Raw genomic sequence first — 27,033 nt, 5'->3', positions numbered from 1 at the left:
AATTTTGAGATTAACCTTTGCAGTATAGGGATTTTTTGTGTCTGTTTTGAGATGTTTAAAGCAGAGTAGATAAGGAGAGTATATACCAAACCTAAAGTAAGAATGTATACGATTATATATATATGTATATACATATGATTATATATGAAGTTACTCCTGTTTTAAACACAATATTGAGCAACTATGCATTTGCCACAAATGTACTTGATTTTATATAGGACTTTTAAAAATTTATTAAAGATTTTAATAATTCAAGATTTGCCTCTCGCATATTATTGGCAGTATAGTCAAAGCAGCTCACCTTCAGGGCTTTTATTATCGAGCGTGATGACTTTTACTCTATGGCTTTATAAGGTAGTTCATAGTTGGGATTTTTTTGTATTTGTGTTTTTTGTATTTTCACACCAGAGTTTTCAGTCTAATTTTTTCATTTGATTTTTCAATCTAAACTAGAATATTTTAACCTGGGTTTACTACATACATTTGATTTTAAAAGGCTATGCTTTAAAAGACATTTGGTTCTATAAATGAATAAGCAGTATTATATGCACCTGTTTAATGTCTTCCTATACATATGTACATACTTATGTGATTTTGAAGAAATATTAAAAATTCCTTTTATATCTTTTCATAAGTACCCAGACTGTGAAAAGTTTCTAAGGACATAACAGTTAGGGAGCATTACCTTCACAACAGTGTCCCGTCTTCAGTGTAACAGTGCCTGTTTGCAGAACACGTGCTTGAAGTCCTAGTCTAGCGGTGGCAACTGCTTGTTGTCCAACTGTTCCTTAGTAGCTTGCTGCCTGGTGTCATGTGCTGCTATGCAGCCTGCAGCTGTAGAACAGCTTGTGAGTTTCTATGAAGCTAAGTAATCTGTTAGAAAATTGTACCCATGATCTTGGCCTCAGTTGATTTAACTAACTATAACAAATGACAACATTTTAAAATACAAATAACTTTAAAGGAATTTCTTAAAACTAATTCTCATTCTTAGTTCTTTTCAAACTTAAAATATAGATGGATTTTAACAAGCTGTTTATGTTCCCTTTTCACCCAGAATATTTATAGTTATGCTATTTTTTATGTAGTGTGTGAGAGAGTCAGTGATTTAAAAAAAAATTTTAGGCGTATTTAGAACACACTTAATTTTTGTGTATACAATAATCATCAGTAGTAACAACTGGCTTTAAGTGATTTAAACACTAAATAAGGCACAGCTTAATACAAGCACATGAGGATAAAAGTCAGGAGTAGAATATTCCATAAAAGATGTCAGGAGAAGAAAAGTCAGATTTTGTTTTATACAGCTTCAGACTTCCACTGTGACAGAAGTGTTCTGTGTGAAGCAGTGTGCTTTATTTTGGGGACCCGAAAGCAAAGTATTCTGTACATCCACGTATGGGATCCCTAACCCAGATCCAGAGACAATAAACTGCTACTTCAGATTTTCTGTCAAGACTTTTCGGCTGGGCGCGGTGGCTCAAGCCTGTAATCCCAGCACTTTGGGAGGCCGAGACGGGCGGATCACGAGGTCAGGAGATCGAGACCATCCTGGCTAACACGGTGAAACCCCATCTCTACTAAAAAAAAAAATACAAAACACTAGCCGGGCGAGGTGGCGGGCGGCTACTCGGGAGGCGGAGGCAGGAGAATGGCGGGAACCCGGGAGGCGGAGCTTGCAGTGAGCTGAGATCTGGCCACTGCACTCCAGCCTGGGCCGTAGAGTGAGACTCCGTCTCAAAAAAAAAAAAAAAGACTTTTCTTTGCTTCTGATTGACATAATGCTAAAACATTTTACCATGCTTAAAATTTCCAGGTGATTTTAATCTTCCTTTACTTCTTACTGGCAGCAGTGTGTAGTCTTTTATTTTGTTATTCCTGGTGTGTTTTTTAAGCATTCACCTGAACTTTAGTTAAAAAAGCTTCTTTCTTTCTTTTTTTTTTTTTTTTTTGTGCCGTGACTCAAGATGAGTTTTTGAAGTTGTAAGATGATAGCATTTTATCCCATTAAATGATACATTACGCTTGAAAACTTTCATGGTAATATTTTTACATTTTTGTAGGAAAAGCACTCTTGCCTCCCTTTCTGACATGTTAGAAAAATCTGTTTGCAGAATTATCTGAAGTAAATAAGTGTATGTATCCCAGTTACATTTTCTGAAAGTTTTGGTTCCTCTGTACTTTTGCTTTTTGTTTGAGACAGGGTTTTGCTATGTTGCCTAGGTTGGACTTGAATTCCTGGGCTTGTGCCATCCTCCTTCCTCAGCCTCCTGAATAGCTGGGACTACAGGCACATAACACCACACTCTCTATAGTTATTTTTGCAAGCTTCTGATGACTCGCTTGATTATTTTTCTGTGTACTTTCATGTAAATTTACAGGAATCATATCTTAAGAGTTTACCTTAAGTTCTTTGTGGAAGGTGGTAGAAATATACTTAATTAAATAAATATCTTTTCAGAGACATCATATAAGATGTAGAAGTATATTTAATTAAATAAGTGTCTCTTCGGAAACATCACATAAGACTTCTGGGTTTTTTCTATCTAGGTTTCTGGAGGTAAAGTGTAAACATTTTGGCTATGCTAGTTCCCAAGTTTGTTAATAGGCCTACCATCTTACAGACTCCAAACTTGTATTCCACAGCTTTATCAAGGTGCAAAAGGCATTTCTGTTTAGGGTACTCTTACACAGGACAAAACATTCCAAGGATACTTTGTACAGATCACCTGACATAATTCAGTTGCCACAGTGACTCAGTCAGAGAGATTGTTATCTGGTTTTAAATAAATCTCAAGTATTGTTATGTTTATACCCATTGTATATAAAGTCAACTTTAATATTCATTAACAGCACATTTATGTTCTTCTAAACTAAGATTTGAATGTTTTCGATACCTTTGTTTCCAATAATTGTCATGGCCCTATTAAGAGATTGCAGGAGCTCTTAAACCTTGGGCAAAAACAAATATTTTCATTGTTCAACTTCCCTCCTTTCTGGTTGCACATTACTCATGTCCACCTCAGAGCGTGAATTAGTTTATGCCAGAATGGGTCTTTTCTGTATTGCCTTCGTTTTCTGTGATTTTTTTTCATTTTTATCTATATTTTGTTGAATGTTTTCCAGTTTCTATCCTCAAAAGTATTTACAAAATCTCTTATGTAAATATTCATATCCTTAAAATACAAGTGTAACCTTTATGTTAATTTTTAGGAATTATAATGGTTTTTCATATTTAGGTGAAAAATAAAATGACAAAGGAACAGTACATTAAGATGAATAGAGGTATCAATGACAGTAAAGACCTTCCTGAAGAGTATCTATCAGCCATCTATAATGAAATAGCTGGGAAAAAGATATCAATGAAAGAAACAAAAGAACTAACAATCCCTACAAAATCAAGTAAACAAAGTAAGTATCTAAATTAATTGAATTCTGATTGTTCAAGGGGGAAAATATGGGTTCCTAAGAGTTTTTCACTTATGGTCAGGTGTGGTGGTTTGCATTTATAGTCCCCAGCTACTCAGGGAGGCTGAAGCAGAAGGATCACTTGAACCCAGGAGTTCGAGACCAGCATAGGCAATATAGCGAGGTTCTTGTCTCTAAAAAAGAAAAAACTTTATAATTTAAAAGAGAGTGTTTCACTTTATTTAGAATAAAGTAACCTTAGAAATACTGTTAAGAACCATGTTTTGATGAGAAATATTATAATAGAGTTTGGTGATGTGATTGTATTTTTTTCCCCACATTCTGAAGAAAGATAACACTGACCAGTGATTAGTGGAAAATGGAATACATTATATGCATGTGTCAGTGTGCATTTAATATACGCGGATCCGTTTAGTAGTTAACACCAGCAAGGATTTGGAGGTCATAAAGAGTAGTTAGACTCAATAGTCAGGCTTCAAGACCCTTGTCATTTTTTCTTCTTCCTAATCATCTTCAAGCGATATATTTCCATTTGTTCATCTTTTATTACACATAAACGGAAGCTGAAAGTAGGGATGATTGGAAGAGGTGGGGAGACTTAGGATCAGGTGAGAGCTCATAGAGTTAGAAATGGCTACCTCAAACAGACCACAAGTTATATCACTATAGAGTCCCTAGATCTAACTAGCACCAGGAGGCACCTGTGAACCCAGCCCCCTTCTAGACACTCTGTACCTGTGGACAGTGGTAATTAAGTTTGAGCTGAAATCTGACTACAGGAATGAGATGAGGGTAATGGCTCAAGAATATAACAGTAATATAGAAAGAGGATTCTTGCATTTCTGAGCACTTCCACTTGGAACTAAAATCTCAAGTTTAAACAAAGTACAGTAGTAAATCCAAATGGCAGGAGAAAAGAATATTATATATTGTATCATCCTCATATCCCTCTTTTTCTGTCCTATTTTATATATGGTGGTAGGAAATAAGAGAAGCTGGAAATGGGAAGGAGATGGTGGTGTGCTGAAAACACCAAAATTACCCTGGAGTTAAGTTATGGCCAGTTGTTTTCTTGTTAACTCAGGAGCTGTCATTCAAACCTGTGTGGTACAAAGATGCCATTGCCTCTTTTTTTTTTTTTTTTTTTTTATTTGAGACGGAGTGTTGCTCTTGTTGCGCAGGCTGGAGTGCAATGGCATGATCATGGCTCAGCGCGATCTCGGCTCACCACAACCTCCATCTCCTGGGTTCATGCGATTCTCCTGTCTCAGCCTCCCAAGTAGCTGGGATTGCAGGCGTGTGCCACCACACCTGGCTAATTTTTTTGTATTTTTAGTAGAGACCAGGTTTCTCCATGTTGGTCAGGCTGGTCTTGAACTCCTGACCTCAGGTGATCCGCCTGCCTCGGCTTCCCAGAGTGCTGGGATTACAGGCATGAGCCACCACACCCGGCCAGATACCATTGCATTTTACCTCTCTACTCTTCTCCAGTTCCATGTTTGGGTTGTTTCCCTAATAATTTTATTGTGACAGTTGTACCTACTCGTTTCCCTTTTCATAGGTTTTCCACTTATTCCTGACTCCCAGTCTAGGTATTTATTTTTTGAGGCAAAATTCATATAACATAAAATTAGCCATTTAAAAATGAATAATTCAGCGACATTTAGTACATTCACAGTGTTGTGCAACTACCACCTTTAATTCCAAAATATTTCATTATCCCAAAATGAAACTCCAAACCCATCAAGCAATTACTCCTTATTCCCTCTCCCCCAGCCCCTGGAAAATACCAGTCTACTTTCTATTTCCGTGGATTTTACCTATTCTGGATTTTTCATATAGGTGGAATCATACAATATGGGATCTTTTGTGTCTTGCTTCTTATGATTATTTTTAATTAGTGTTGGTGGTGTTTATTATTTGATAGTAAAACATCAAAATAGAATTCTTAAATGTTTTATATTTTAAATGCTGATAGTGTTTATTGTTTCAGATGTAGCCAGTGAAAAACAAAGAAGACTTCTGTATAACTTAGAAATGGAGCAGATGGCCAAGACAGCTAAAGCACTCATGGAGGCCGTGAGCCATGTTCAGGCACCTTTTACAAGTGCAACACATTTGGAGCATGTGAGGCCCATGTTTAAGGTTAGAATTTTCAAGTAACATCTGATTGCAGTGTACGGTTATATATAACCGTACATTTATAATATTTTTAAGTTAAGGAAGGGATACGGTGATATAACACATTAGTGTAGACCTATTGAGGTGAAATTCATATAACATGTTATTTAGGACATAGTAGATACAAATTTTCTATTACTTAGAACAAGAAGAGTTACTCACTATAATTAATAGTTGTGTAATCCTGGGAATTAAGAATAGAAAAGTTTTGGAGAATGATCGTTAATCCTTGGCCCGATTTTCTCTAAATTAGTCATGCTTAAATCTTTGGAGTTAACTCACATTTCAAATGATCATGAGGCTCTTGTTTTCTTCAAGTGCTTTGGCCCCAGGATCTTACATCAGGCTTCTGAGTATGCCTGGGGCCCGGAAAGTAGGGTAAGGAACAGAAGAGAATATTATTTGTTTGTGGGTTGATTTAGTGAGAATGATACTTACTCTTTAAAATTTGATTTCCCATTCCTTCTTCATTCTCCAAATTCCAGAATGAGTAAGCAGTGCATTACAAGAGTTGTAGCAAGGTGAAGTGGTGTCTAGTTAAGTTTGAAAAGAGAAAGTTGGTAAAGTATATTCCTGTTCATGAGATCATATGGCAGGATAATCTATGGAGGCTAAAGATCATAATCTGATGCTTACTCTGATTCTAACTACACGTATGTGTGCGTAGTAAAAGATGACTACGGAATTCTTGTGCTTCCTTTTAGCTCCAAAATTTTGTAAGTACTTCTACCTCTTCTTCAAGGTCCATGTGATACACTGTTTCTAAACGTTGATGAAGAATCATGAGATGAGAGTGAGCTTTTATGATCTGTTCTCTGGATTTGTTGTAGTTTATTTAAACATCCTCCAAACTAGAATTAACAATCTTTTCCCTCAATGCCATTTCTGCTACCACAGTGCTACTCCAGACACCCTCATTTCTCCCTCTGCTTACTGTGGCATTCTCCTAACAGGCATCTTCATTTCTACTTTTTCACTCCTCTTACCCATTTATAGAGACCAGAGTGATCTTTTTAAAATACCAAATGAAATGCCAGTTTCTTACTTAAAGCTTTTTATTGGCTTTGCATGATACCATGAAACCTGACACACCGTTGGTGTCTGTAGACTTTCTGTGATCTGGCTCCACCTGCCTCTCCAATTTCATCACTAGATCTCTTCTGTCTCTTACTATGCCGCAGTCACACCAGTATTTTTTGGTTTCTAGAACATCTTAAGTTATTTTCTCTTCAGGGCATTCATATGAGGTATATCCTTTGTCTAGAATGTTCTTTCCTTCTTTGCCTGAATAGTTTCCAGTTTAAATATTACCCTCTCAGCCAGGCACGGTGGCTCACGCCTGTATTCCCAGCACTTTGAGAGGCTGAGGTGGGTGGATTGCTTCAGGTCAGGAGTTCAAGACCAGACTGACCAACATGGTGAAACCCCATCTCTACTAAAAGTACAAAAATTAGCCGGGCTTGGTGGCGTGCACCTGTGGTCCCAGGTACTTGAGAGCTGAGACAGGAGAATTGCTTGAACCTGGGAGATGGAGGTTGTAGTGAGCCAAGATCAGGCCACTGCACTCCAGCCTGGGTGACAGAATGAGACTCTGTCTCAAAAATAAAAATAAATAAATATCACCCTCTCTGAGAGTTCTGCACTGTCCCCTCTAATCTAAACTAGGTCCCTAATTCATAATATTCTATGCCTTTCCTTCAATATATCTATAGATTTATCTATCCATCTGTCTGTCTGTCTGTATGTCTGTCTATCTGTATGTATGTCTGTGTACAGATTTGTGTGCTCCTCAACTTACGATGGGATTATGTCTCAATAAACCCATTGTTTAAGTGGAAAATGTATTTAATACACCTAACTTACAGAACGTTATAGCTTAGCCTTGCCTGCCTTAAACATGCCCAGGATAATTACCTTAGCCTACAGGTGGTCAAAATCATCTAACACAAAGCCTGTTTTATGCTATAGTACTGAATATCTCATGTTATTTATTGAATGCTATACTGAAAATGAAAAACAATAGTTGTATGAATATATTGTAAAGTCAAAAAATGGTAAATTGAACCATTGTAAGTTGGGAACTGTCTGTATATACATTATTTATATACATTTATGGGGTAAGGAACTACATCTGTTCATTTTTCCCAACATCGATCATAGTTCCTGGCTTGTGTTAAGAACTCAATGAATAAACATTGGCTGGGTGGAAGGAATGAATGATATATTCCTGGAATGCAATGTATAATATTAAGGGATATACACTTTTTTTGAGATAAAGCAAGGACAAAAACAAAGTTTATCTTGTTAGAAACAAGATACAGTGTCACTTATAGTCTTCAAACATTATTGCACTTTATCATAATTTGACAAAGCATTCATGAAACAATCTGTAGACTAGTTTTAACAGACAAATAACATCTGTAAGCAGGCATGACTGTCCTAAATTGTTTACTACGTGTGAATTTTACAAACATTATTTATAGTAATGGTAGTGGTGGCGCTGGAGAGTATTGCACCTTCTCCAAACTGCACAGTGAGAACCACTACTCTGTGAGATGTCTCTTCACTTTGTTGATTGTTTCCTTTGCTTTGCAGAAGCTTTTTAACTTGATATGTCCATTTGTCCATTTTTACTTCGGTTGCCTGTGCTTGTGGGGTATTCCTCAAGAAATCTTTGCCCAGATTAATGTCCTAGAGAGTATCCCCAGTGTTTTCTTACGGTAGTCTCATAGTTTGAGGTCTTAGATGTAAGTTTTTAATCCATTTTTATCTGATTTTTGTATATGGCAAGATAAAGGATAAAGGAGTTTGATTCTTTTGTATATGGATATCCAGTTTTCCCAGCACTGTTCATTGAAGAGACTGTCCTTTCTCCCAATGTATGTTCTTGGCACCTTTGTAAAAAATGAATTCAGTAGATGTATGGATTTATTTTTGGGTTCTCTATTCTGTTCCAGTGATCTACATATCTCTTTTTATGCCAGTGCTATGCCATTTTGGCTACTATAGCTCTGTAGTATAACTTGAAGGCAGGTAATGTGATTTCTTCCAGTTTTGTTCTTTTTGTTCAGGATAGCTTTGGCTGTTTGGGTCTTTTTTGATTCCATATAAATTGTAGAATTTTTTTTTTTCTATTCCTATTAAGAATGTCATGGTGTTCTATAGATTGCTTTGGGTAATATGGACATTTTAGCAATACTGATTCTTCTAATCCATAAACAAAATATCTTTCAATTTTTCTGGTGTCCTCTTCAGTTTCTTTCATCACTGTTCTATAGTTTTCATTGTAGAGATCTTTCACTTCTTCAGTTAATTTTTTTTTGAAGCGAGTCTCGCTTCGTCAGGCTATGCAGCGGCTGATCTCAGCTCACTGCAAGCCTCGGCCCCGGTTCACGCCATTCTCTGCCTCAGCCTCCCCGAGAAGTTGACCACACGCATCACGTACCGCTAGTTTTTTTTGTATTTTTAGTAGAGATCGGGTTTCACCGCAGTTAGTCAGATGGTCTCGATCTCCTGACTTGATCTGCCCATCTCGGCCTCCCAGTAAAGTGTTGATTACAGGTTTGACTTCACTGGCACCGGGCCATTCTTCGCTGTTAATTTTTAAAATTTCTTTCTTAGATTGTTCACTGTTGTCAAATAGAAATGCTACTGAATTTTGTATGTTGTTTTTTGTATCCTGCAGCTTTACTGAATTTATCAGTTCTACTAGTTTTTTTGGTAGAGTGTTCAGGCTTCTCTGAATATAAGATCATATCACCTGCAAATAGGTAATTTGACTTCTTCCTTTCCAGTTTGGATGTCTTCTATTTCTTTCTCTTTTCTGATTGCTCCAGCTAGTTCTTCCAGTACTTTGTTGAATAACAGTGGTGAAAGTAGGCATCCTTATTATGTTTCAGATGTTAGAGGAAAGGCTTCCTGTTTTTCCCTTTTCAGTACAATACTAGCTGTGGTCTGTTGTATATGGCTTTCATTATGTTGAGGAATATTCCTTCTATATCTACCTTTTTGAGAGTTTTTATCGTGAAGGGATGTTGAATTTTATTAAATGCTTTTCGAGCATCAGTTGAAATGATCATATGGTATTGTCTTTCATTCTGTTGATATGATGTATCACATTGATTAATTTGTGTATGTTGAACCATCCTTGCATCCCTGGGATAAATCTCACTTGGTCATGATTAATAATCTTTTAAATGTGTTGTTGAATTTGGTTTGCTAGTATTTTGTTGAGGATTTTTGCATCCATGTTCATCAGTGATATTGGCCTGCAATTTTTTTTTTTTTAATGTGTCTTTGCCTGGTTGTGGTATCAGGACAATACTGGCCTTGTAGAATGAGTTTGGAAATACTCCCTCCTCCTCTGTTTTCAGAATAGTTTGAATAGGATTGGTATTAGTTCTTTAAATGTTTGGTAGAATTTAGCAGTGAAGCCATCAGATCCCACGCTTTCCATTGCTGGCAGACTTTTTATTATGGCTTTGATCTCATTGCTTGTTATAGGTCTGTTCAGGTTTTGAATTTCTTCTTGGTTCAATCTTGGTAGATTCTGTGTGTCTAGGAATTTATCCATTTCCTTTAGATTTTCCAGTTTACCGGCATTTAGTTGCTCAGAGTAACCACTAAGAGAATCCTTTGAATTTCTGTGGTATCAGTTGTAATGTCTCCTTTTTCATCTCTAATTTTATTTACTTGTGTCTTCGGTCTTTTTTTTCTTAGTCTTGGTTAAGGTTTGTCAAGTTTGTCTATCATTTCAGAAAACCAACTTTTTGTTTTGTTGATGTTTTGTATTTTCAAAATTTCAATTTCATTCATTTGTGCTCTGATCTTTATTTTCTTCTACTAATTTTGGGTTTGATTTGCTCTTGCTTTTCTAGTTCTTTAAGATGCATCATTAGGTTGTTTATTTGGAGTTTTTCTTCTTTTTTGATGTAGGCACTAATAGCTATAAAATTCGCTCTTAGTACTACTTTCACTATATTCCATAGGTTTGGGTACGTTGTCTCTTCATTATCATTTGCTTCAAGAAATTTTTCAGTTTTCTTCTTAATTTCTTCATTGACCCACTGGTCATTCAGGAGCATATTCTTTAATTTTCATGTGTTTGTATTGTTTCTAAAATTATTCTTGTTATTGATTTCTAGTTTTATTCCATTGTAGCAGAGAAGAGGCTTCATATTGTTTCAGTGTTTAAAAATGTTTTCAGATTTGTTTTGAGTCTTAACATATGGTCTATCCTCTAGAATGATCCATGTGCTGAGGAAAAGAATGTGTATGCTACTGCTGTTGGATGAAATATTCTGTAAATATCTATTAGGTCCATTTGTTCTGTAGTGCAGATTAAATCTGATGTTTCTTTGTTGATCTTCTGCTGGAAATTTGTCCGATATGGAAAATGAGGTGTTGAAGTCTCCAGCTGTTATTGTATTGGGTCTGTCTCTGTCTTTAGCTCTAATAATTTGCTGTATATATTTGGGTGCTCCAGTGCTGGGTGTGCATCTGTATGTATGCAGACACATACACACACCCTCACACAATGGCATATCCTCTTGCTGAATTGACCTCTTTGTCATTACATATTGGCTTTCTTTCTTCCTAGTTTTTGTCTTGAAATATATTTTGTCTGATGGTAAGTATAGCTACTCCTGCTCTTTTTTGCTTTCCATTTGCATGGAATATCTTTCCATCCCTTTATTTTCTGTCTGTATGTATCATTGTAGGTGAAGTGTGTCTCTTGTACACAACAGATCATTGAGGCTTGTGTTTTTATTCATTCAGCCACTATATATCTTTTTATTGGAGAGTTTAGCCTATTTATATTCAGCATGACTATTTGGTAAAGACTTACTCCTCCCATTTTGTTATTTTCTGGTTGTTTTGTGGTCTTTTCTTTCTTTCCTTCTTTCCTATCTTCCTTTTAGTGAAGGTTATTTTCTGTGATGGTTTGATTTCATTTCTTACTTTTTATTTTTTGTTTATTCATTATAGGTTTTTTTGGTTTGAGGTTACTATGAGGCTTGCAAGTACTATCTTACAACCCATTATTTTAAGCTGATAACACTGCTTGCATAAACAGATAAACAAGTGAAAATAAAACCAATAACTCTACACTTTAATTTGTTCCCCCGCTTTTTAACCTTTTGTTGTTTTTGTTTATACCTTATTGTACTGCCTGTGTCTTGAAAAGCTGTAGGTCATCTTTCTGTCTTACTACTTAAGAGTATTTTACATGTCACAGTTACAGAGTGTTATAATACTATTTTTTTCTGTGTACTTTCTATAACCAGTGAGTTTTGTACTTTTAGATGATTTCTTCTTACTCATTAATGTCCTTTTTCTGATTGAAGTACTCCCTTTAGTATTTCATGCAGAACATGTCTGGTATTGAAATCCCTCAGCTTTCATTTGGGAAATTACTGCTCTTTCATGTTTAAAGGATAGTTTCACCAGATATGTACTATTTTCAGGTAAAAGTTTTTTTTCCATAAGCACTTTAAATATGTCATACCACTGTACCCTGGCCTTTGTGGTTTCCACTGAATAGTCTCCTGCCAGACATATTGGAACTTCGTTGTATGTTATTTGTTTCTTTTCTCTTCTTGCTTTTAGGGTCCTTTATGTTTGACCTTTGTGAGTTTAATTATTAAAAGGCCTTGAGGTAGTTTTCTTTGGGTTACATTTGTTTGATATTCTGTAACCTTCTTGTACTGGATACTGTTATTTTTCTGTAGGTTTGGGGAGTTCTCTGTTGTTATCCCTTTGAATAAACTTTCTACCTCTATCTCTTTCTCTGCCTCTTTGAAGACCAATAACTTTTAGAATTGGCCTTTTAAAGCTGTTTTCCAGATTTTATAGGTGTGCTTCATTCTTTTTTCTTTTGCCTCCTCTGACTGTATTTTTTTCAGATAGCCTGTCTTCACGCTTACGAATTCTTTATTCTGCTTGATCAGTTCTGCTATTAAGAGACTCTGATGGGGCTGGGCACTGTAGTTTATGCCTGTAATCCCAACATTTTGGGAGGCTGAAGTGGGCAGATCGCTTGAACCCAGGAGTTTGAGACCAGTCAAGGCAACATGGCGAAGCCCCGTCACTACAAAAATTAGCCAGGTGTAGTGTGGCTTGTGCCTGTGGTTCCAGCTACTAGGAAAGCTGAGGTGGGAGGATTGCTTGAGCCTGGGAGGTGGAGGTTGCAGTGAGCTGTGATGCCACTGCACTCCAGCCTGAGTGACAGAGTGAGATCCTCAAAAAAAAAAAAAAAAAGAGATTGCTTTTTATCTTTCCTTTTTTTTTTTTTTTTTTTTTTTTTTTTTTTTTTTTTTTGAGATGGAGTCTCACTTTGTCACCCAGGCTGGAGTGCGGTGGCATGATCTCAGCTCACTGCAACCTCCGCCTCCCAGGTTCAAGCAGTTCTGCCTGCCTCAGCCTCCTGAGTAGCTGGGATTACAGGCACCTGCCACCATGTCTGGCTAATTTTTGTATTTTTAGTAGACACAGGGTTTTGTCATGTTGGCCAGGCTGGTCTCAAACTCCTGATCTCAGGTGATCCGCCCACCTCAGCCTCCCAAAGTGCTGGAATTACAAGCGTGAACCACTGTGCCTGGCCCGCATTTTTCGACTGTGGAATTTTGTTTGATTCTTTTTTATTATTTTAATCCTTTTAAAAATTTATCTGATGGAATTCTGAATTTCTTCTGTGTTACCTTGAATTTATTTGAGTTTCCTCAAAGCAGCTCTTTTGAATTCTCTGTCAGAAAGGTCACATATATCTCTTTCTCTAGGATTGGTCCCTGGTATTTAGTTCATTTGGTGAGGTCATGTTTTCCTGGATGGTCTTGATACTTACAGATGTTCACTGATGTCTGGGCTTTGAGTAATTAGGTATTTATTGTAATCTTCTCAGTCTGGGCTTGTTTGTACCCATCCTTCTGGGGAAGGCTTTCCAGGTATTCAAAAGGACTTGATGATATGGTTTGGCTGTGTCCTTACCTATATCTCATCTTGGATTGTAGCTTCCATAATTCCCACGTGTCATGGGAGAGACCCAGTGGGAGGTAATTGAATCTGGGGGGCAGGTCTTTTCCCATGCTGTTCTTGTGATGGTGAATGAGTCTCATGAGAACTGATGGTTTTATAAAGAGGAGTTCCCCACACAAGCTCTCTCTTGCCTGCTGCTAAGACATGACTTTGCTCCTCCTTGCCTTCTACCATGATTGTGAGGCTTCCCAGCCACATGGAACTGAGTCCATTAAGCCTGTTTTTCTTTATAAATTACCCAGTCTTGGGTATGTCTTCATTAGCAGCTTGAGAATGGACTAATATACTTGGGTATTATGATCCATGCCATATCTGCTTTAGGGGACTTCCCAAGCCCAGTAACGGTGGGTTACTTGCAGACTCTGTGGTTCTTGCAGACTCATAGAGGTATCGCCTTAGTGGTCTTCAATAACATTCAGAAGAATTCTCTGGATTACCCCCCAGGTTCCAGGTAGGTCCAGAGATACTATCTTGGAGCCAGGGACATGAGTCAGAAACCTTAGGAATCTACCTGGTGTTCTATTCTACTGCAGCTGAGCTGGCACTCAAACTACAAGACACAGTCCTTCCCACTCTTCCCTCCCCTTTTCACAGGCAGAGGAGTCTTAGCCCGTGGCCATCACCACCACAGGCCCATGGGGAGTACTGCCAAGCTACTGCTGATGTTCACAAGGGCCAAGGGCTCTCTCGTGAGCTTGTCTTGAATGCTGCCAGGCTGGGACTCACCCTTCAGGGCAATGGTCTTCCCTCTGGCCCAGGACAGGTACAGAAATGCCATCCCAGAGCCAAGGCCTGGAATAAGGTCTCCAAGAGCCCACTTGTTGCTCTACCCTTCTGTGGCCAAGCTGGTACCTAAAGTGCAAGCCAAAGTCCCCTTTACTTTGTCCTCTGCAAGAAGAAAGAGTCCCTCCCCATAGCCACCACAGCTGGGAATGCGCTGAGTCTCACCTGAGTCCCACAGTGTATTACCTGGATATCACTCTGGCTATTCAGGGCCCAGGGGCTCTTTAGTCAGCAATTGATGGATCCTCTGAGGACTGGGCCCTTCCCTTCAAGGCAGTGGGTTCCCTTCTGGCCTAGAATGTGTCTAGAAATCAGAGCTAGGGCCTGGAAAGGAGGCCTCACACCTCTGCCTGGTGCCCTATCCTACTGTGGCTGAGCTGATTTTAGAGATGCAAGACAAAGTCCTCTTTGTTCTTCCCTCTCCTTTCCTTAAGTATAAGGAGGGAGTCTGTTCTGGAGCTACAAGCTATGCTTCGGGGTAGGGTGATGCCAGCACTCCCTTAGCCACCCTAGCTGGTGTCTGAGTAGGTTGTGTATCCCCCATGTCCACTGCCTCCAAGCCCAGCACAGCTAGACCTTGCCTAGGAGTTGCAGTCCTTGTGGCCTAGACTGATTTTCAAGTTTATTGAGAGCCCCAGAACACTTTAGTCCATGCTGGTGTGGCTTGCTGGAACTCAGGTTCCTACTGCTAGGATGGGTGATGCCTCTCTGGCTGTGGCTCATCTGAATACTTCCTCTGTGGGTGGACATCAGCTCAGTTCAGCTTTCTACTGTGATGGGATGGCACTGAGTTCAGTGTAAAGTCTCACAGTTGCTGCACTGTCCCTCTCCCAAGTACACAGATTTTCTCTCCGCAGCACAGGGCCGCTGATGGGAGATGGGGGAGGGATGGCATTGGTGATTTAAGACTGTCTTTCCTACCCTCTTCGGTGTCCCTTTCAGTGAAACGAAGTTAAAACCAGCTACTGTGAGTGCTCACCTGTTTCTTGGTTCTTAAGAAGGGGTGTGTGTGTGTGTGTGTGTCTGTGTGTGTGTGTAGATAGTTGTTAAATTTGGTGTTCCTGCATGGGGGATGATTGGTGGAGCTGTCTTTTTGGCCCTCTTGTTCCTGCGTATTATCCATTTTTAAGAACTTTTTAATGTATTGCCAAACTGTGTTCCACAAAGGTTTGTACAGTTATGAGTGCAGTTTAACTGCTGCCTGGATATTATTTAGTTGTAATTTGATAGGAGAAATCATTGTCTTTGATTCCTAAAGGAGTTAAACATTTTTTTTTCACTGCCTTAAGAACCATTTGTATCTCTTCTTGTGTAAAATATAACACAGGTTTCCAAATAGATACACTGTTTCTCCACAAAATGTGTAAGTTATTGCTGTCATATAGTACTTCCTAGTTTAGAAGTACTGCACTTACGTTTCTCACAGCTTCTCTCTGTAGTGGCAGTTCAAATATAATAGATGAAGAAAAGTGAGGTTCAGAGAGATTAAATAAGTGGCAGAACTGAGACTAGAACCTAGGTTCTATGGCTTATGTTTCTTTACTTAGAGATCATAAATGTTTACTTCTCAACTTTCTGAAGTTTAGAAACAAAGCTCTGGGTAATTGCTTTCCTTAGTAATGCTAAATACTTTATAGGTCTTTTAAAAATTTGGTTGTAATTTCTATAGCACACTGATAGAAACATTTTTCATCTTTATGGCTATATGGCTATATATAGTTTTTCTTTATGATGACCACTTAAAAGCAGTTGAGTACTTTTACATCAGACATTTCAAAGTTATGTATTTTATTAGAATTTTCAGTGGCCAAAAAGTAGCGTCTTTTTTCCTTTATATTGTAACTTCATTCAGGATTCAAAGTTTCAATGGTAAAATTTCAATAAGTATTTGTTGTCTTCCACAGTGTATCATGAGGAAGTATTTTATTGAACTATTTTTTAAATATTGTCCAACTGAAAACCAGAAATATCACTTAGGTCTCAATGTAAAATATTTAACTATTTTTTAAAAATTAGGCTAAATGATGTTCAGGGAATGGGCTTAAAGAAAAGAGAACAATGTTGTTTGTTTCAAGTAGGAAAATGATTAACAGGATCTTACTGGAAATACAGTATGTGAAATATTGCAAGAGACAAAGCTTACAAGGAGAGGAGTTCTGAAGTCGGGTAAAACTAATATTTTTATGAAAATTGATTATTTCCATTTTTTAATTGATGTGAATAATTTATAGGTACAGTTCTTAAAATATGTCTAAGGTCCTCTATTGAATTTATTATTTTGTTCTCCCATTTATTCAAGCCCAGGCAACATTATATAGTTTTCCCCCTTTATTTAAGAAAGCTTTCTAGATAACTGCTAAGAATTTCATTTCTTTTTTTAAGAACTTGTATTGTCTAAAAGCTTTGAGAAGTATTAATGTGTTATCATAAACTTTAATTAAAATACAATTTTTAATTTTTGTAGTTGGCTTGGACACCTTTTCTGGCTGCATTCAGTGTGGGTCTACAAGATTGTGATGATACTGAAGTAGCCTCTCTTTGCCTGGAAGGTATAAGATGTGCAATCAGAATTGCATGCATTTTCAGCATTCAGGTAACAGAGAATTTTGTCTTTGTAGCCAGTTTGGAACATTAATTATGCCATTACAATAGTTTAAATTACAATAATTGTTTTATGTGTGACATTAAAAACTAATTTCAAGTTTATGATGGAATTTAAATGAATCTTAATGTTTAAGCTTCTGAGAGGCTGTTATGGAAGGGGTAGTTCTATACTGATCTGTCTAAAGTTTATCATTATAACTTCGGTTACAGTTTTTTGTCTTATTGAAGATTATATAAAAAGTTTTCAAGACTTTGAATTCCTATGTTAATTTGAACATCTTGTTTAAACATATAAAATATTTTATTGAATCAGTTTATATACAAGGATGTATGATTTTATAACTTAAGCCTAAGAGCAGGTTATCTTTAAGACATGTAAATATTGAATACATACTTTTCATGAAAGAAGTCCTTTCTAGTAATTTATATGCTTTGAGGAACTTTTCTTTTAAAAAAAGAAAAATGCATTCAACATTTAATTATAAATGCCAATGGCTTGCAAAAAGTATAGCGTAGTTGTGGAGAAAATGAGCAAATGTATAAATTGTGTTTTTGCTCATCTACATAGTATTCAAAACAAAAGTGCTTAATGAATTTTTTTTAGTGTATGAATTCATTGGTTATCACTAAAAGTCTCGATTTGACACTACCACTGGCTTTGGATTTTAGAAATGTGTCTTTTCTGCTTCATGCGTCATCTTAAAATGAATGAAAATAAAAAAAACTTTTGTGAAATTATATGTAATTCATGACAAGTAAAACTTACTGAAGTTACAAGTTACTGAACTTACGAGTTTAGGAGTGGAGGTTTAATAGGCAAAAGAGAGAGAAAGGAGGGCTGGGCACGGTGGCTCATGCCTGTAATCCCAGCACTTTGGGAGGTCGAGGCAGGCAGATCATGAGGTCAGGAGTTCGAGACCAGCCTGGCCAACACAGTGAAACCCCACCTCTACTAAAGATACAGAAAATTAGCTTGGCATGGTGGTGGCCGCCTGTAATCCCAGCTACTCGGGAGGCTGAGGCAGAAGAATCACTTGAACCTGGGAGGCGGAGGTCACAGTGAGCTGAGATCACGCCATTGCACTCCAGCCTGGGTGACAGGGCGAGACTCTGTCTCAAAAATAAATAAATAAATAAATAAACAAACTTACTGAACAAGTAAAGAGAGTTTGTTGGTGGGGAATTAATCAATCTGCTCTTATTTACAACTGTGTAAATATACTTTTCTCTTTTTTATAGCTGGAGAGAGATGCATATGTCCAGGCACTGGCAAGATTTACCTTACTCACAGTGAGTTCCGGTATTACTGAAATGAAACAGAAGAACATTGACACAATAAAAACACTTATCACAGTGGCTCATACAGATGGAAATTATTTAGGAAATTCGTGGCATGAGGTATAAGCACTTTCTTTATTTTCAGCTTTGCAATTTGGTTTATAAGATGAGCTAACGCTAAATAGTCCATCAGTGAAATGCCTAAATGTTTGGGGAGAAAATTAGTACATTTCGAATAAGTACATTTAGCTTTTTAAAATAATCTATAATGTAGTCTGTGTTTAAATTCTAGCTGCATATATTTAAATCTTTTTGAAGATATTTTTAACATGGAATTTAACATTTTTTTCCTTTTTGTAATTAAGATTCTGAAGTGCATCAGTCAGTTGGAGCTGGCACAGCTTATAGGAACTGGAGTGAAACCTCGATACATTTCTGGAACAGTGCGAGGCAGAGAAGGATCTCTTACTGGAACAAAAGATCAGGCTCCTGATGAATTTGTGGGTTTAGGGCTAGGTGAGAATTTTTACAAAGTATCAAAAATTGTTTTTAACTTCCTCATTATAAGTCAATTTATTGTAGTAATGAAATATAATTAGAGGGAGAAGATAAAATGCCTTTTGTCTAACCTTATGAGAAAAAGTAAGATGACTAAGGAACTAAATCTTTTTTGCCTGGTCTGGTTTGCAACATTAAATGACCCTTAGTTTCAGGCTTCTTCCTGGTTGTTGGAGAAAAATACAGTGCGTAGGGTTTTTTAATTACCTGCTTTTAAGAATAAGCAGGTAACTTGAATGTGTGAAAGCTGGGATCAGGTAATAGTTGGGGCAGCTGGAGAAAGCATTCACATTCAGAATTGTTAAGGCAATGAGCAGGCTTAACCAGACTTTTCTGCCAGTCTGAAGCCTCTCCCAGTGGCTCCCCATGCGCTTAATATGACCAGGAACTTTCACATTTAACCCAGTAGAACAAAAGAAAACATTAGCAAAAATGGACAGAGAAGAATGAAAAGCAATACATTTTTTAGTCATAAATGGAAGGACTTCCACCAGGGAAGAAACAGCTTATTAGACTTTGACCTTAAGTATTTCTGGGTTTGAATTCTTCTGTATTTTTTCCTTATTATATGTAAGTTACTTTAGTTCGCTGATATTCGATTTCTGCTTTTGCAAACTAAGAGTAATATCTAATCACAGAATTGTTAGGATTAAATAAGAATATATATTAATGGACTTAGCATAATGGCTGATATATTAGAAGTTTCTAGGTATTCTCTCTCCATCCCTCCCCAACCCACACCTCTAACCAATCTGGACTCATTACTTAGAGCAGGAATCTTCTATCTTTTAGTGATTCCTCTGTTGCTGCTAGCAATACAAATTCTTAGAAACCCCAAAAGAATTTCAAACTTTATAAAGGATCCATAGGAAAAGAAGTAAAAACCAGAACCACATTATGGCTTCAAGTTGAACTGGGGAAAACTAATTCCCGGTGGTAATCAACTGAAGCAGCTAGCAGTACAGTCTGTCCCTCCATGGTAGCATAGATACTTCAGTATTGTAAGGTCTGGGAGGTGCAGGTGTAGACTTGATACTTTGGTGATCTAGCAGCAAGATTTAGAACTACCTGAGCACCTGCACAATGACTTACATAACTTGGAAGCCCAACTCTGTACATTAGAACTGTAATTACTCCATGGGGTAACATGAGATACAGATGAAAACTATTTTCAGGCAAGGAAGTAAATGTGCACTGATTGGTTCAGTAACTTTGAAAAGGCCTAGAGAGTGTGGGAATGCCAAAATAATGACAGGTGTTAATTGCTGGGCCTGAGTTTTGGCAAGTAGAACTACAGAATTAGGTTACACTAAAAATAAAACACCAGTGGGATATCTTCTAGAAGTTTTAGTCAAATGAGAAATAATGATACTTGCTGATAATATTTATTGGTATACTTGAAAATGAATTAAAGTTAATTCATGTACCGTGCTACTTAGGTTGCAAGGATATGAGATGAACTGTCTTCTCCCTTCAGAAAAAGGGAATTTGCAGAAAGATACACACATTGAGGCCTAGAAGTGAAAAACAGTTCAGCCTTCCAGGCCACTCTCAAGACCAGTAACAGTTATTTTATGCCTTATTTAGGTTTTCTCTGTTATGTACTTTTCTTTTTGGTCTGCACCATTCTCTACTCACTCCTGACTCATCACGCTCCATTTTTGAATCTACATCCTAGAAGGAGCTAGGCTGTTGACTTGGCCCCGTTGGGCAGAGCCCTCCCGTTGGGCCATCGCGTTGGTTACCAGCCAACCCATGTGACAAATGGCTACCCTTGTCCCCCTGTGCCTCCCAAGGTCAGACAGCAGATGCTTTCTGGAGCAGAATGTTGTCATCAGAATTTAAGCTAGAAGAAGATGTGGTACAGTTAAGCCAGTTTAGTCTGCATATACAGTGGACATATATATATATGTATATAGTTTTAAACTAATCCTCTTTTTATTTTTTTGAGTCAGAGTCTCACTCTGTCGCCCAGGCTGGAGTGCGGTGGCGCGATCTCAGCTCACTGCAACCTCTGCTTCCTGGGTTCAAGTGATTCTCCTGCTTTAGCCTTTTGAGTAGCTGGGATTACAGGCGTGTGCCACCATGCCTGGCTAATTTTTGTATTTTTTTAAATAGAGACAGGGTTTCACCATGTTGACCAGGTTGGTCTCTAACTCCTGACCTCATGTGATCTGCCCGCCTTGGCCTCCCAAAGTGCTGGCATTACAGATGTGAGCCACTGTGCCCGGCCATATCCTCTTTTATAAATGGTATCTCTGCCGAGTATTCCATGTAACCAAGTTGATAGGGTTGAGTATATATTTATCATACTTTCTGACTGATAGTAAAAAAGTCTGTACTTTCACTTTTTGGAAATATATGCATTCTTTTTTTTTTCTATTTTTTTTAAAGACAAGGTCTCACTCTGTTGTTGAGGCTGGAGTGCAGTGGCACAGTCAACTCCTGGACTCAACTTTTTTTTTTTTTATTAAAGTTAGTAAAGTAAAAGCTTGTCCCAGGCTTTCACTATGGTTTCTTTTTTTCCTATTTCAGTGTGTTGCCCAGGCCTGTTTGAAACTCCTGGTCTCAGGTGATCCTCTCACCTTGGCCTCCCAAAATGCTAGGATTACAGGCATGAGCCATGGCACCTGGACTGCATGTGGGTCTTTCAAGAGATATGTTAACATTTAAAAATTCAATGGCTTTGTCACATAAATGGTCAGAGAGTATTCATGACACACACTTTAAAAAATTTTATTTAACCTAAGTATGCCCTCTCTATTGTAATTGCTTTTCTTTCTGCTTTTCTACATAACCATTCTTCTACGTCTAGGTTGAATGAATTTTTCATCATATGTGAAACCTTTCTTTGAGCTAACATCCCTGTTCTCTTGTGTGCTTTTGAGTAAATTTGACAAAACTGAAACTCTTATTAAGGGATTTCACATATTTGTGAAATGGGTTCTATGGATTCCTAGACATTTTATGTATTCTTTGACTCCTTTAAATATTTTTTATTAATGATTTTAAATTTTTATATTTAAATATAAAGGACATTTAAATATAAAGGACACGTGTGTGTGTGTGTGTGTGTGTGTGTATTTTTTCCCCCCCCCCCCCCCCCCCACAGAATATATGTATTTCCTCTGTGAAAAGGATATCCTGTTGATACACAAAGGAAGTTACCTCATGATTGGTGTTGTTTTTTTCTCATAGGTTTTTCTTTGTAAAATTCCTGTAACATGCTGTGCATGTCGAGTTTGCCTTGAAACTATTTCCCTACCAGCCCAATACTGTGTCACTTACTTCAGGCTTTCATTCTTGTTCACTTGTATTATAGGAGTAGACTTTTAATTTATCTCTGATTTCAATATTTTTTCCTATTTCAGTATGTTCTCCAGATATTACCAGTGTTGTCTTTTGGAAAATAGATTAGATCATATCAGTCTTCTAAAAGATCTAATAAATCCCTGTTTTCAAAAGTAGTACATTAAACCTAAGGGTCAAGGCTCTTCACATTCTTTTTTCTAGTCTGTGTTTTCAGCTTTATCTCCTACTACTGTTCGTTTCCCTTCTTCCCAGTGTCTGCCAATCCTTCATTATGGCTATACTACCAAGTATGTGAAAACGTGATGTACAGTTGTATGTTTCCACTACTTTATATAGCTGCCCCCTCTGTCTCAGTTGCTTTTCTTTCTCCTTCCTTTTCTACATAGTTATCCTTCTAGGTCCAGGTTGAATTAATATTTCATCATATGTGAACCCTTTCTATGAGCTAACACCCCGTTCTCGTCCCTATCAAAATTAGTTCTATTTAGCAAACTTTTATTCTATGTAATTAGTTCATTTCAGCCATGAAGTAATCATTAATTGCATTGAAGTTAATTATAAACATATCTATCTCCTCTCCTGGTGTAAATTATTAACTCGAGGACAGGGGTTACATCTTTTTCACATCATTCAGTTCCTAGGATAGAATTTGAGTTCAGCAGGTTTAAATGATACCATCTGTTATGTTTGCCTTCAGAAGGGCATTTATTGAGTGTTTGGTCACTCGGGTCAGGTGTTTGTAGAGCACCTGCTTTGGACTTAATTGTGAGTAAGGTAGGAAAGTACAAAATGTATATTACTTGATTCCTAACCTTAGGAAACTTTTTATCTGGTTATGAAGGCAACATTAACACACCTGAAATAATTTGTATGAAACTGTATGAAAGTAATTCTGATTTGAGTAGTACTTAGCTAAGTAAATGCTTAATTCAAAGGCAGATGAGAACAATGGAGAGGAACTTTTCGTTGAGAACCCAAATTGAGTCTTGGTAGGTAAGTTTTAGATAGTTGAGGGATGGCACATTTTGGCTAGACAGTTGAAGGGAAGTGCTTTAAATGCTAGGCTAAAGAGTTTATATTTTACCTTGTAAGTAACAGTAAGCAAAATGAAGGAGAAGATTTAGGAAATAATCTTGCAGGGGGATGAAAGAGAGATTGAAGAGGGAAATAATGGTGGGGAAATCAGTGAGGAAATGGCTTCAGTAATCTAGGACTGAGATGATGAGGGCCAGAACTAGGTAGGAATGGAAATGAAGAGATGATATGAAAAACAGATCAGAAGAAAAATTTAGTGACTAGTTGAATATTGATAGTGGAAGAGGATACCAAAGGTGATTCTAAAATTAAGAGTTTGAAAACTGGGAATATTGTTGTTCTCTCCAACACATGGAGCCAGTTTCAAGGGAAAAGATAAATGATTCTTTTCAATAAAAGAGTGTTAGAAAATACAGGTAGAATTTTCAACTAACTGGCCAGGCGCAGTGGCTCACGCCTGTAATCCTGGCATTTTGGGAGGCCGAGGCGGGCGGATCGTGAGGTCAAGAGATCGAGACCATCCTGGCTAACACAGTGAAACCCCATCTCTACTAAAAATACAAAAAATTAGCCGGGCGTGGTGGCAGATGCCTGGAGTCCCAGCTACTCAAGAGGCTGAGGCAGGAGAATGGCGTAAACCCAGGAGGCGGAGCTTGCCGTGAGCCGAGATCGTGCCACTGCACTCCAGCCTGGGCGACAGAGCGAGACTCTGCCTCAAAAAAAAAAAAGAAAGAATTTTCAACTAACCTTTGTAAATAGGGGACTAGAGATTAAATGACAAGGGAAGTCTAAATACTTGGAGTTGGAATCATCCTCAGAAGGTATCATTGGAACTGGGATTAGTGCTGCATTTCTTTAAACATTAAGGGAAATTATATCTAACATCTATACTTTTGTGATATAAATTCACAGTGCCCCTACTTTGTGTGATCTTTACAAACATAGTTTGTGACTTGTAACCATGTGTTGTATACTACTTAGTAAAGTTCATTTGCACATTTGGCCTTGATAAGTGTCACTGATGCCAAAAGAATTGTTCACCTGAAACATTCTTTTATTAGGAAAACAGTTGATTTCAGAAGTATATTTTAGAACTGTTAAGTGTATTCTTCTACTGAATTATTTTCAAACTGAAATGACTCTTTTTTATGTGTGGTAGTTGGAGGAAATGTGGACTGGAAACAGATAGCAAGTATTCAGGAGTCCATTGGAGAAACCAGTTCTCAGAGTGTTGTTGTTGCTGTAGATAGGTAAGGTATTCATTTTATTCGCTTTTCAGATGATTACTATTTCAGTTCTGTAGCATTTAGGTATTTTCTTATTGGTAAAAAGAAAAAAAATTATTGCCAAAATCATTTTCCTAAAGTAATATAAGATTATATTGTGATATGCTGTGATTTAGATGATGAAGTACCTATAATTTTGCTTTTTGGATCATAGTTACAATAAGATATTAGTGGGCATTTAAGTTACAGTAGATATTAATGGGCATTAAGGAAATGGTAACCTTGATGGAAAAGAATACAAATGTTTTATTTTCTTGTAGAAAACGTACTCCCTTTATTATCCCTATTTGAAAATGTTGTGTAGTTTATTTTTCTGGGTCCACAATAAAGACTGCATTATGGATGAAATGAAAGGTTTTTTGGCAATTCTCATTATAAACTTTTTTGGAAGGGACTTCAGAATTTATGTTTTATACACATCACCACATATTCCCCATTTTTAGTTTGTTTTCTAAAAGAAAACCCATAGTATGCTTTATTTACTACAGAATATTTCCAATTTTAAAATGCCTAGCATGTAGAACAATATCTCCTGTTGTTCTTTTGAAGATTAGCTTTTTCCAGATAAATGCCCCCAAAACTGAAACATTTTACAGCAATGTTTTTTCATTTTCTTCCTCCCTCTCCCTCACTTGTGATGGAAACTTTCAAAAACGTAATTTTGTACAAATCTTTCCTTGGTAGTCTGGAAACTCATGCTAATCCATTATTTCACTTTGCTTCAGATAAAACTTTTTGCTCTAGGTACAGGTAGAAGTAGAATGTTCAGTTCAGTGGCCACTGACCCTGGAAGTACTCCATGGAACTTTTTCCTTGAATCCTTAATGTCCACTTGCTTTTTTTTTTTTTTTTTTTTAAGAGGAGTCATTTGCCTGTTTTTTTGTGAAGATTGAAGAAAGATTATCTCATACCTACTATATAACAAACATGAAGGCTTGCCACAGATGAGGCACTTGGAAAACGCTTTACATTTAATCCTTTCAGTAGCCTGATGAGATGCGTATTCTTGTCCTCAGTTTACAAATGAGGAAACTGAGACAGAAAAAGATTAAATAACTTGCTCATTCCCACAACTAGGCTTGTAATAAGCATGCATACTTAACCTTTCAGCCTACATGTACTACTGCAGAGCTATGTAATAGCCCTTCTGCTACCTGGCCAGCTTTCTTGTCAATGATTTTCTTGCCTTCAAGAAAAATCATCTTCACTGTCATTTTGAGAATCTATTCAGGCATGATTCAACATTTTACCTACTATTTCTGCTTTTATAATGTACTTTATGTGACCACGTCTAGTTCTAATTTATCTTCCTATCCACTGTTTGTTACAGAGGGACATATTACTCATTTGAAATTACATGCCTCTCTGTTTTAAGAATTTATGCTATTTCAGAGGAGACTTAGCATACATTTTATTCGTACTTTGTCATCACAGTCTTGTCATTGCCAGATACTTCTACAAACATAAATCCAATGTCAAATTTTATACAAAACCTCAGTATTGCAAGTTTTTGCTTATAGTGAAAACACCAAAAGTTATATATTTGATCTCTTATAATGTTATATTATTCTTAAGTGGTATATTTCACTTTCCCATTAAATGTTTTTTGAATATCTGAGTTTATTTTCATATCGTTATGTTCAAACTTTGGTCCATTACCCAACTTAGTGAGATAATACTGGTAGTGAAGACAGTAGTGAAAATAGTGTCAGGCATCAGTCTGGAGAGTTCTGTACTTATCCAGCAAACAGTATTTTCCTATCCTTAGGCCTATTTTTCTGCATAACCTGTTGTTATAAGTACAGGAACTAAAGAAAAACAAAAATAATTTTTGTATGTTTAATTCTTTATAGCTTCTGGTTTATTAACCAACAGAAAAAAATAAGATTTTATTACAGACTTTAAGGTGATAAAATTTTCTAATTATTTATTTTTGTATTAGGAATCTTGTATTATTAGGATATAGGAGAAGAATTTTGGGCACTTCAATCTGGGAATAACTGATCTTCTAGCATTTGCTGGGATAGAATTTTTTATGCATTGTTAAATTAGACCAATTTCATAATGAATATTACTAAACTATGCAGGAGATAGACTTTGTCCATGAATAGTTTATTTTTAATAGGTAAAAAACAGTTATTTAGCATCGTAGTTTTTCTCTTTATGGTTTTTTATACATACCAGATCTAGCTATAAACTGGCTTACCTCACACTTTGGAATATTTCACCTATCAGAAAATATGTACAACTCATCCCAACTTCCTTTGCTCGTAAATACTTTTCATTTAGGCCTAAGAAATAAATGTTACCTCTAATATATTCACTGTGAAAAAACCTTTTACAGGTAAGATAATATAGGCTGCTTGTGTATTGCATACAGTTTAAAAGTTGATTTGATGCAGAATCTGCAAAAGTTTTGCCAACCTTTTTTTGTTTTTTCATCTGTATTATAATGTTATGAAGCAGTAATCTTACCAATGTTTTTTTTCTAATGCTTTTTAAAAAGCACATTATTTTTAATTTTCGTAAACAA

General features: G+C 36.9%; 1 protein-coding gene across 5 annotated transcripts in view; it reads left to right on the top strand.

The window, feature by feature from the left end:
* Positions 1-27,033, top strand: part of ARFGEF1 (ADP ribosylation factor guanine nucleotide exchange factor 1) — a 144,946-nt gene that overhangs the window by 85,146 nt on the left and 32,767 nt on the right. For all 5 annotated transcript variants that reach the window (XM_009213136.3, XM_021942403.2, XM_031669602.1 and 2 more), the window contains 6 exons: positions 3,240-3,411; positions 5,423-5,574; positions 16,892-17,020; positions 18,271-18,429; positions 18,675-18,825; positions 24,374-24,464. In XM_009213136.3, coding sequence (XP_009211400.1) covers positions 3,240-3,411; positions 5,423-5,574; positions 16,892-17,020; positions 18,271-18,429; positions 18,675-18,825; positions 24,374-24,464 — 854 coding nt within the window. The remainder of the gene's footprint in view (positions 1-3,239; positions 3,412-5,422; positions 5,575-16,891; positions 17,021-18,270; positions 18,430-18,674; positions 18,826-24,373; positions 24,465-27,033) is intronic.

This window comes from Papio anubis, chromosome 8, assembly GCF_008728515.1.
Source record: "Papio anubis isolate 15944 chromosome 8, Panubis1.0, whole genome shotgun sequence".
NCBI classification, from domain to species: Eukaryota; Metazoa; Chordata; class Mammalia; order Primates; family Cercopithecidae; genus Papio; species Papio anubis.
This window is presented reverse-complemented; position numbering and strand designations above follow the sequence as displayed.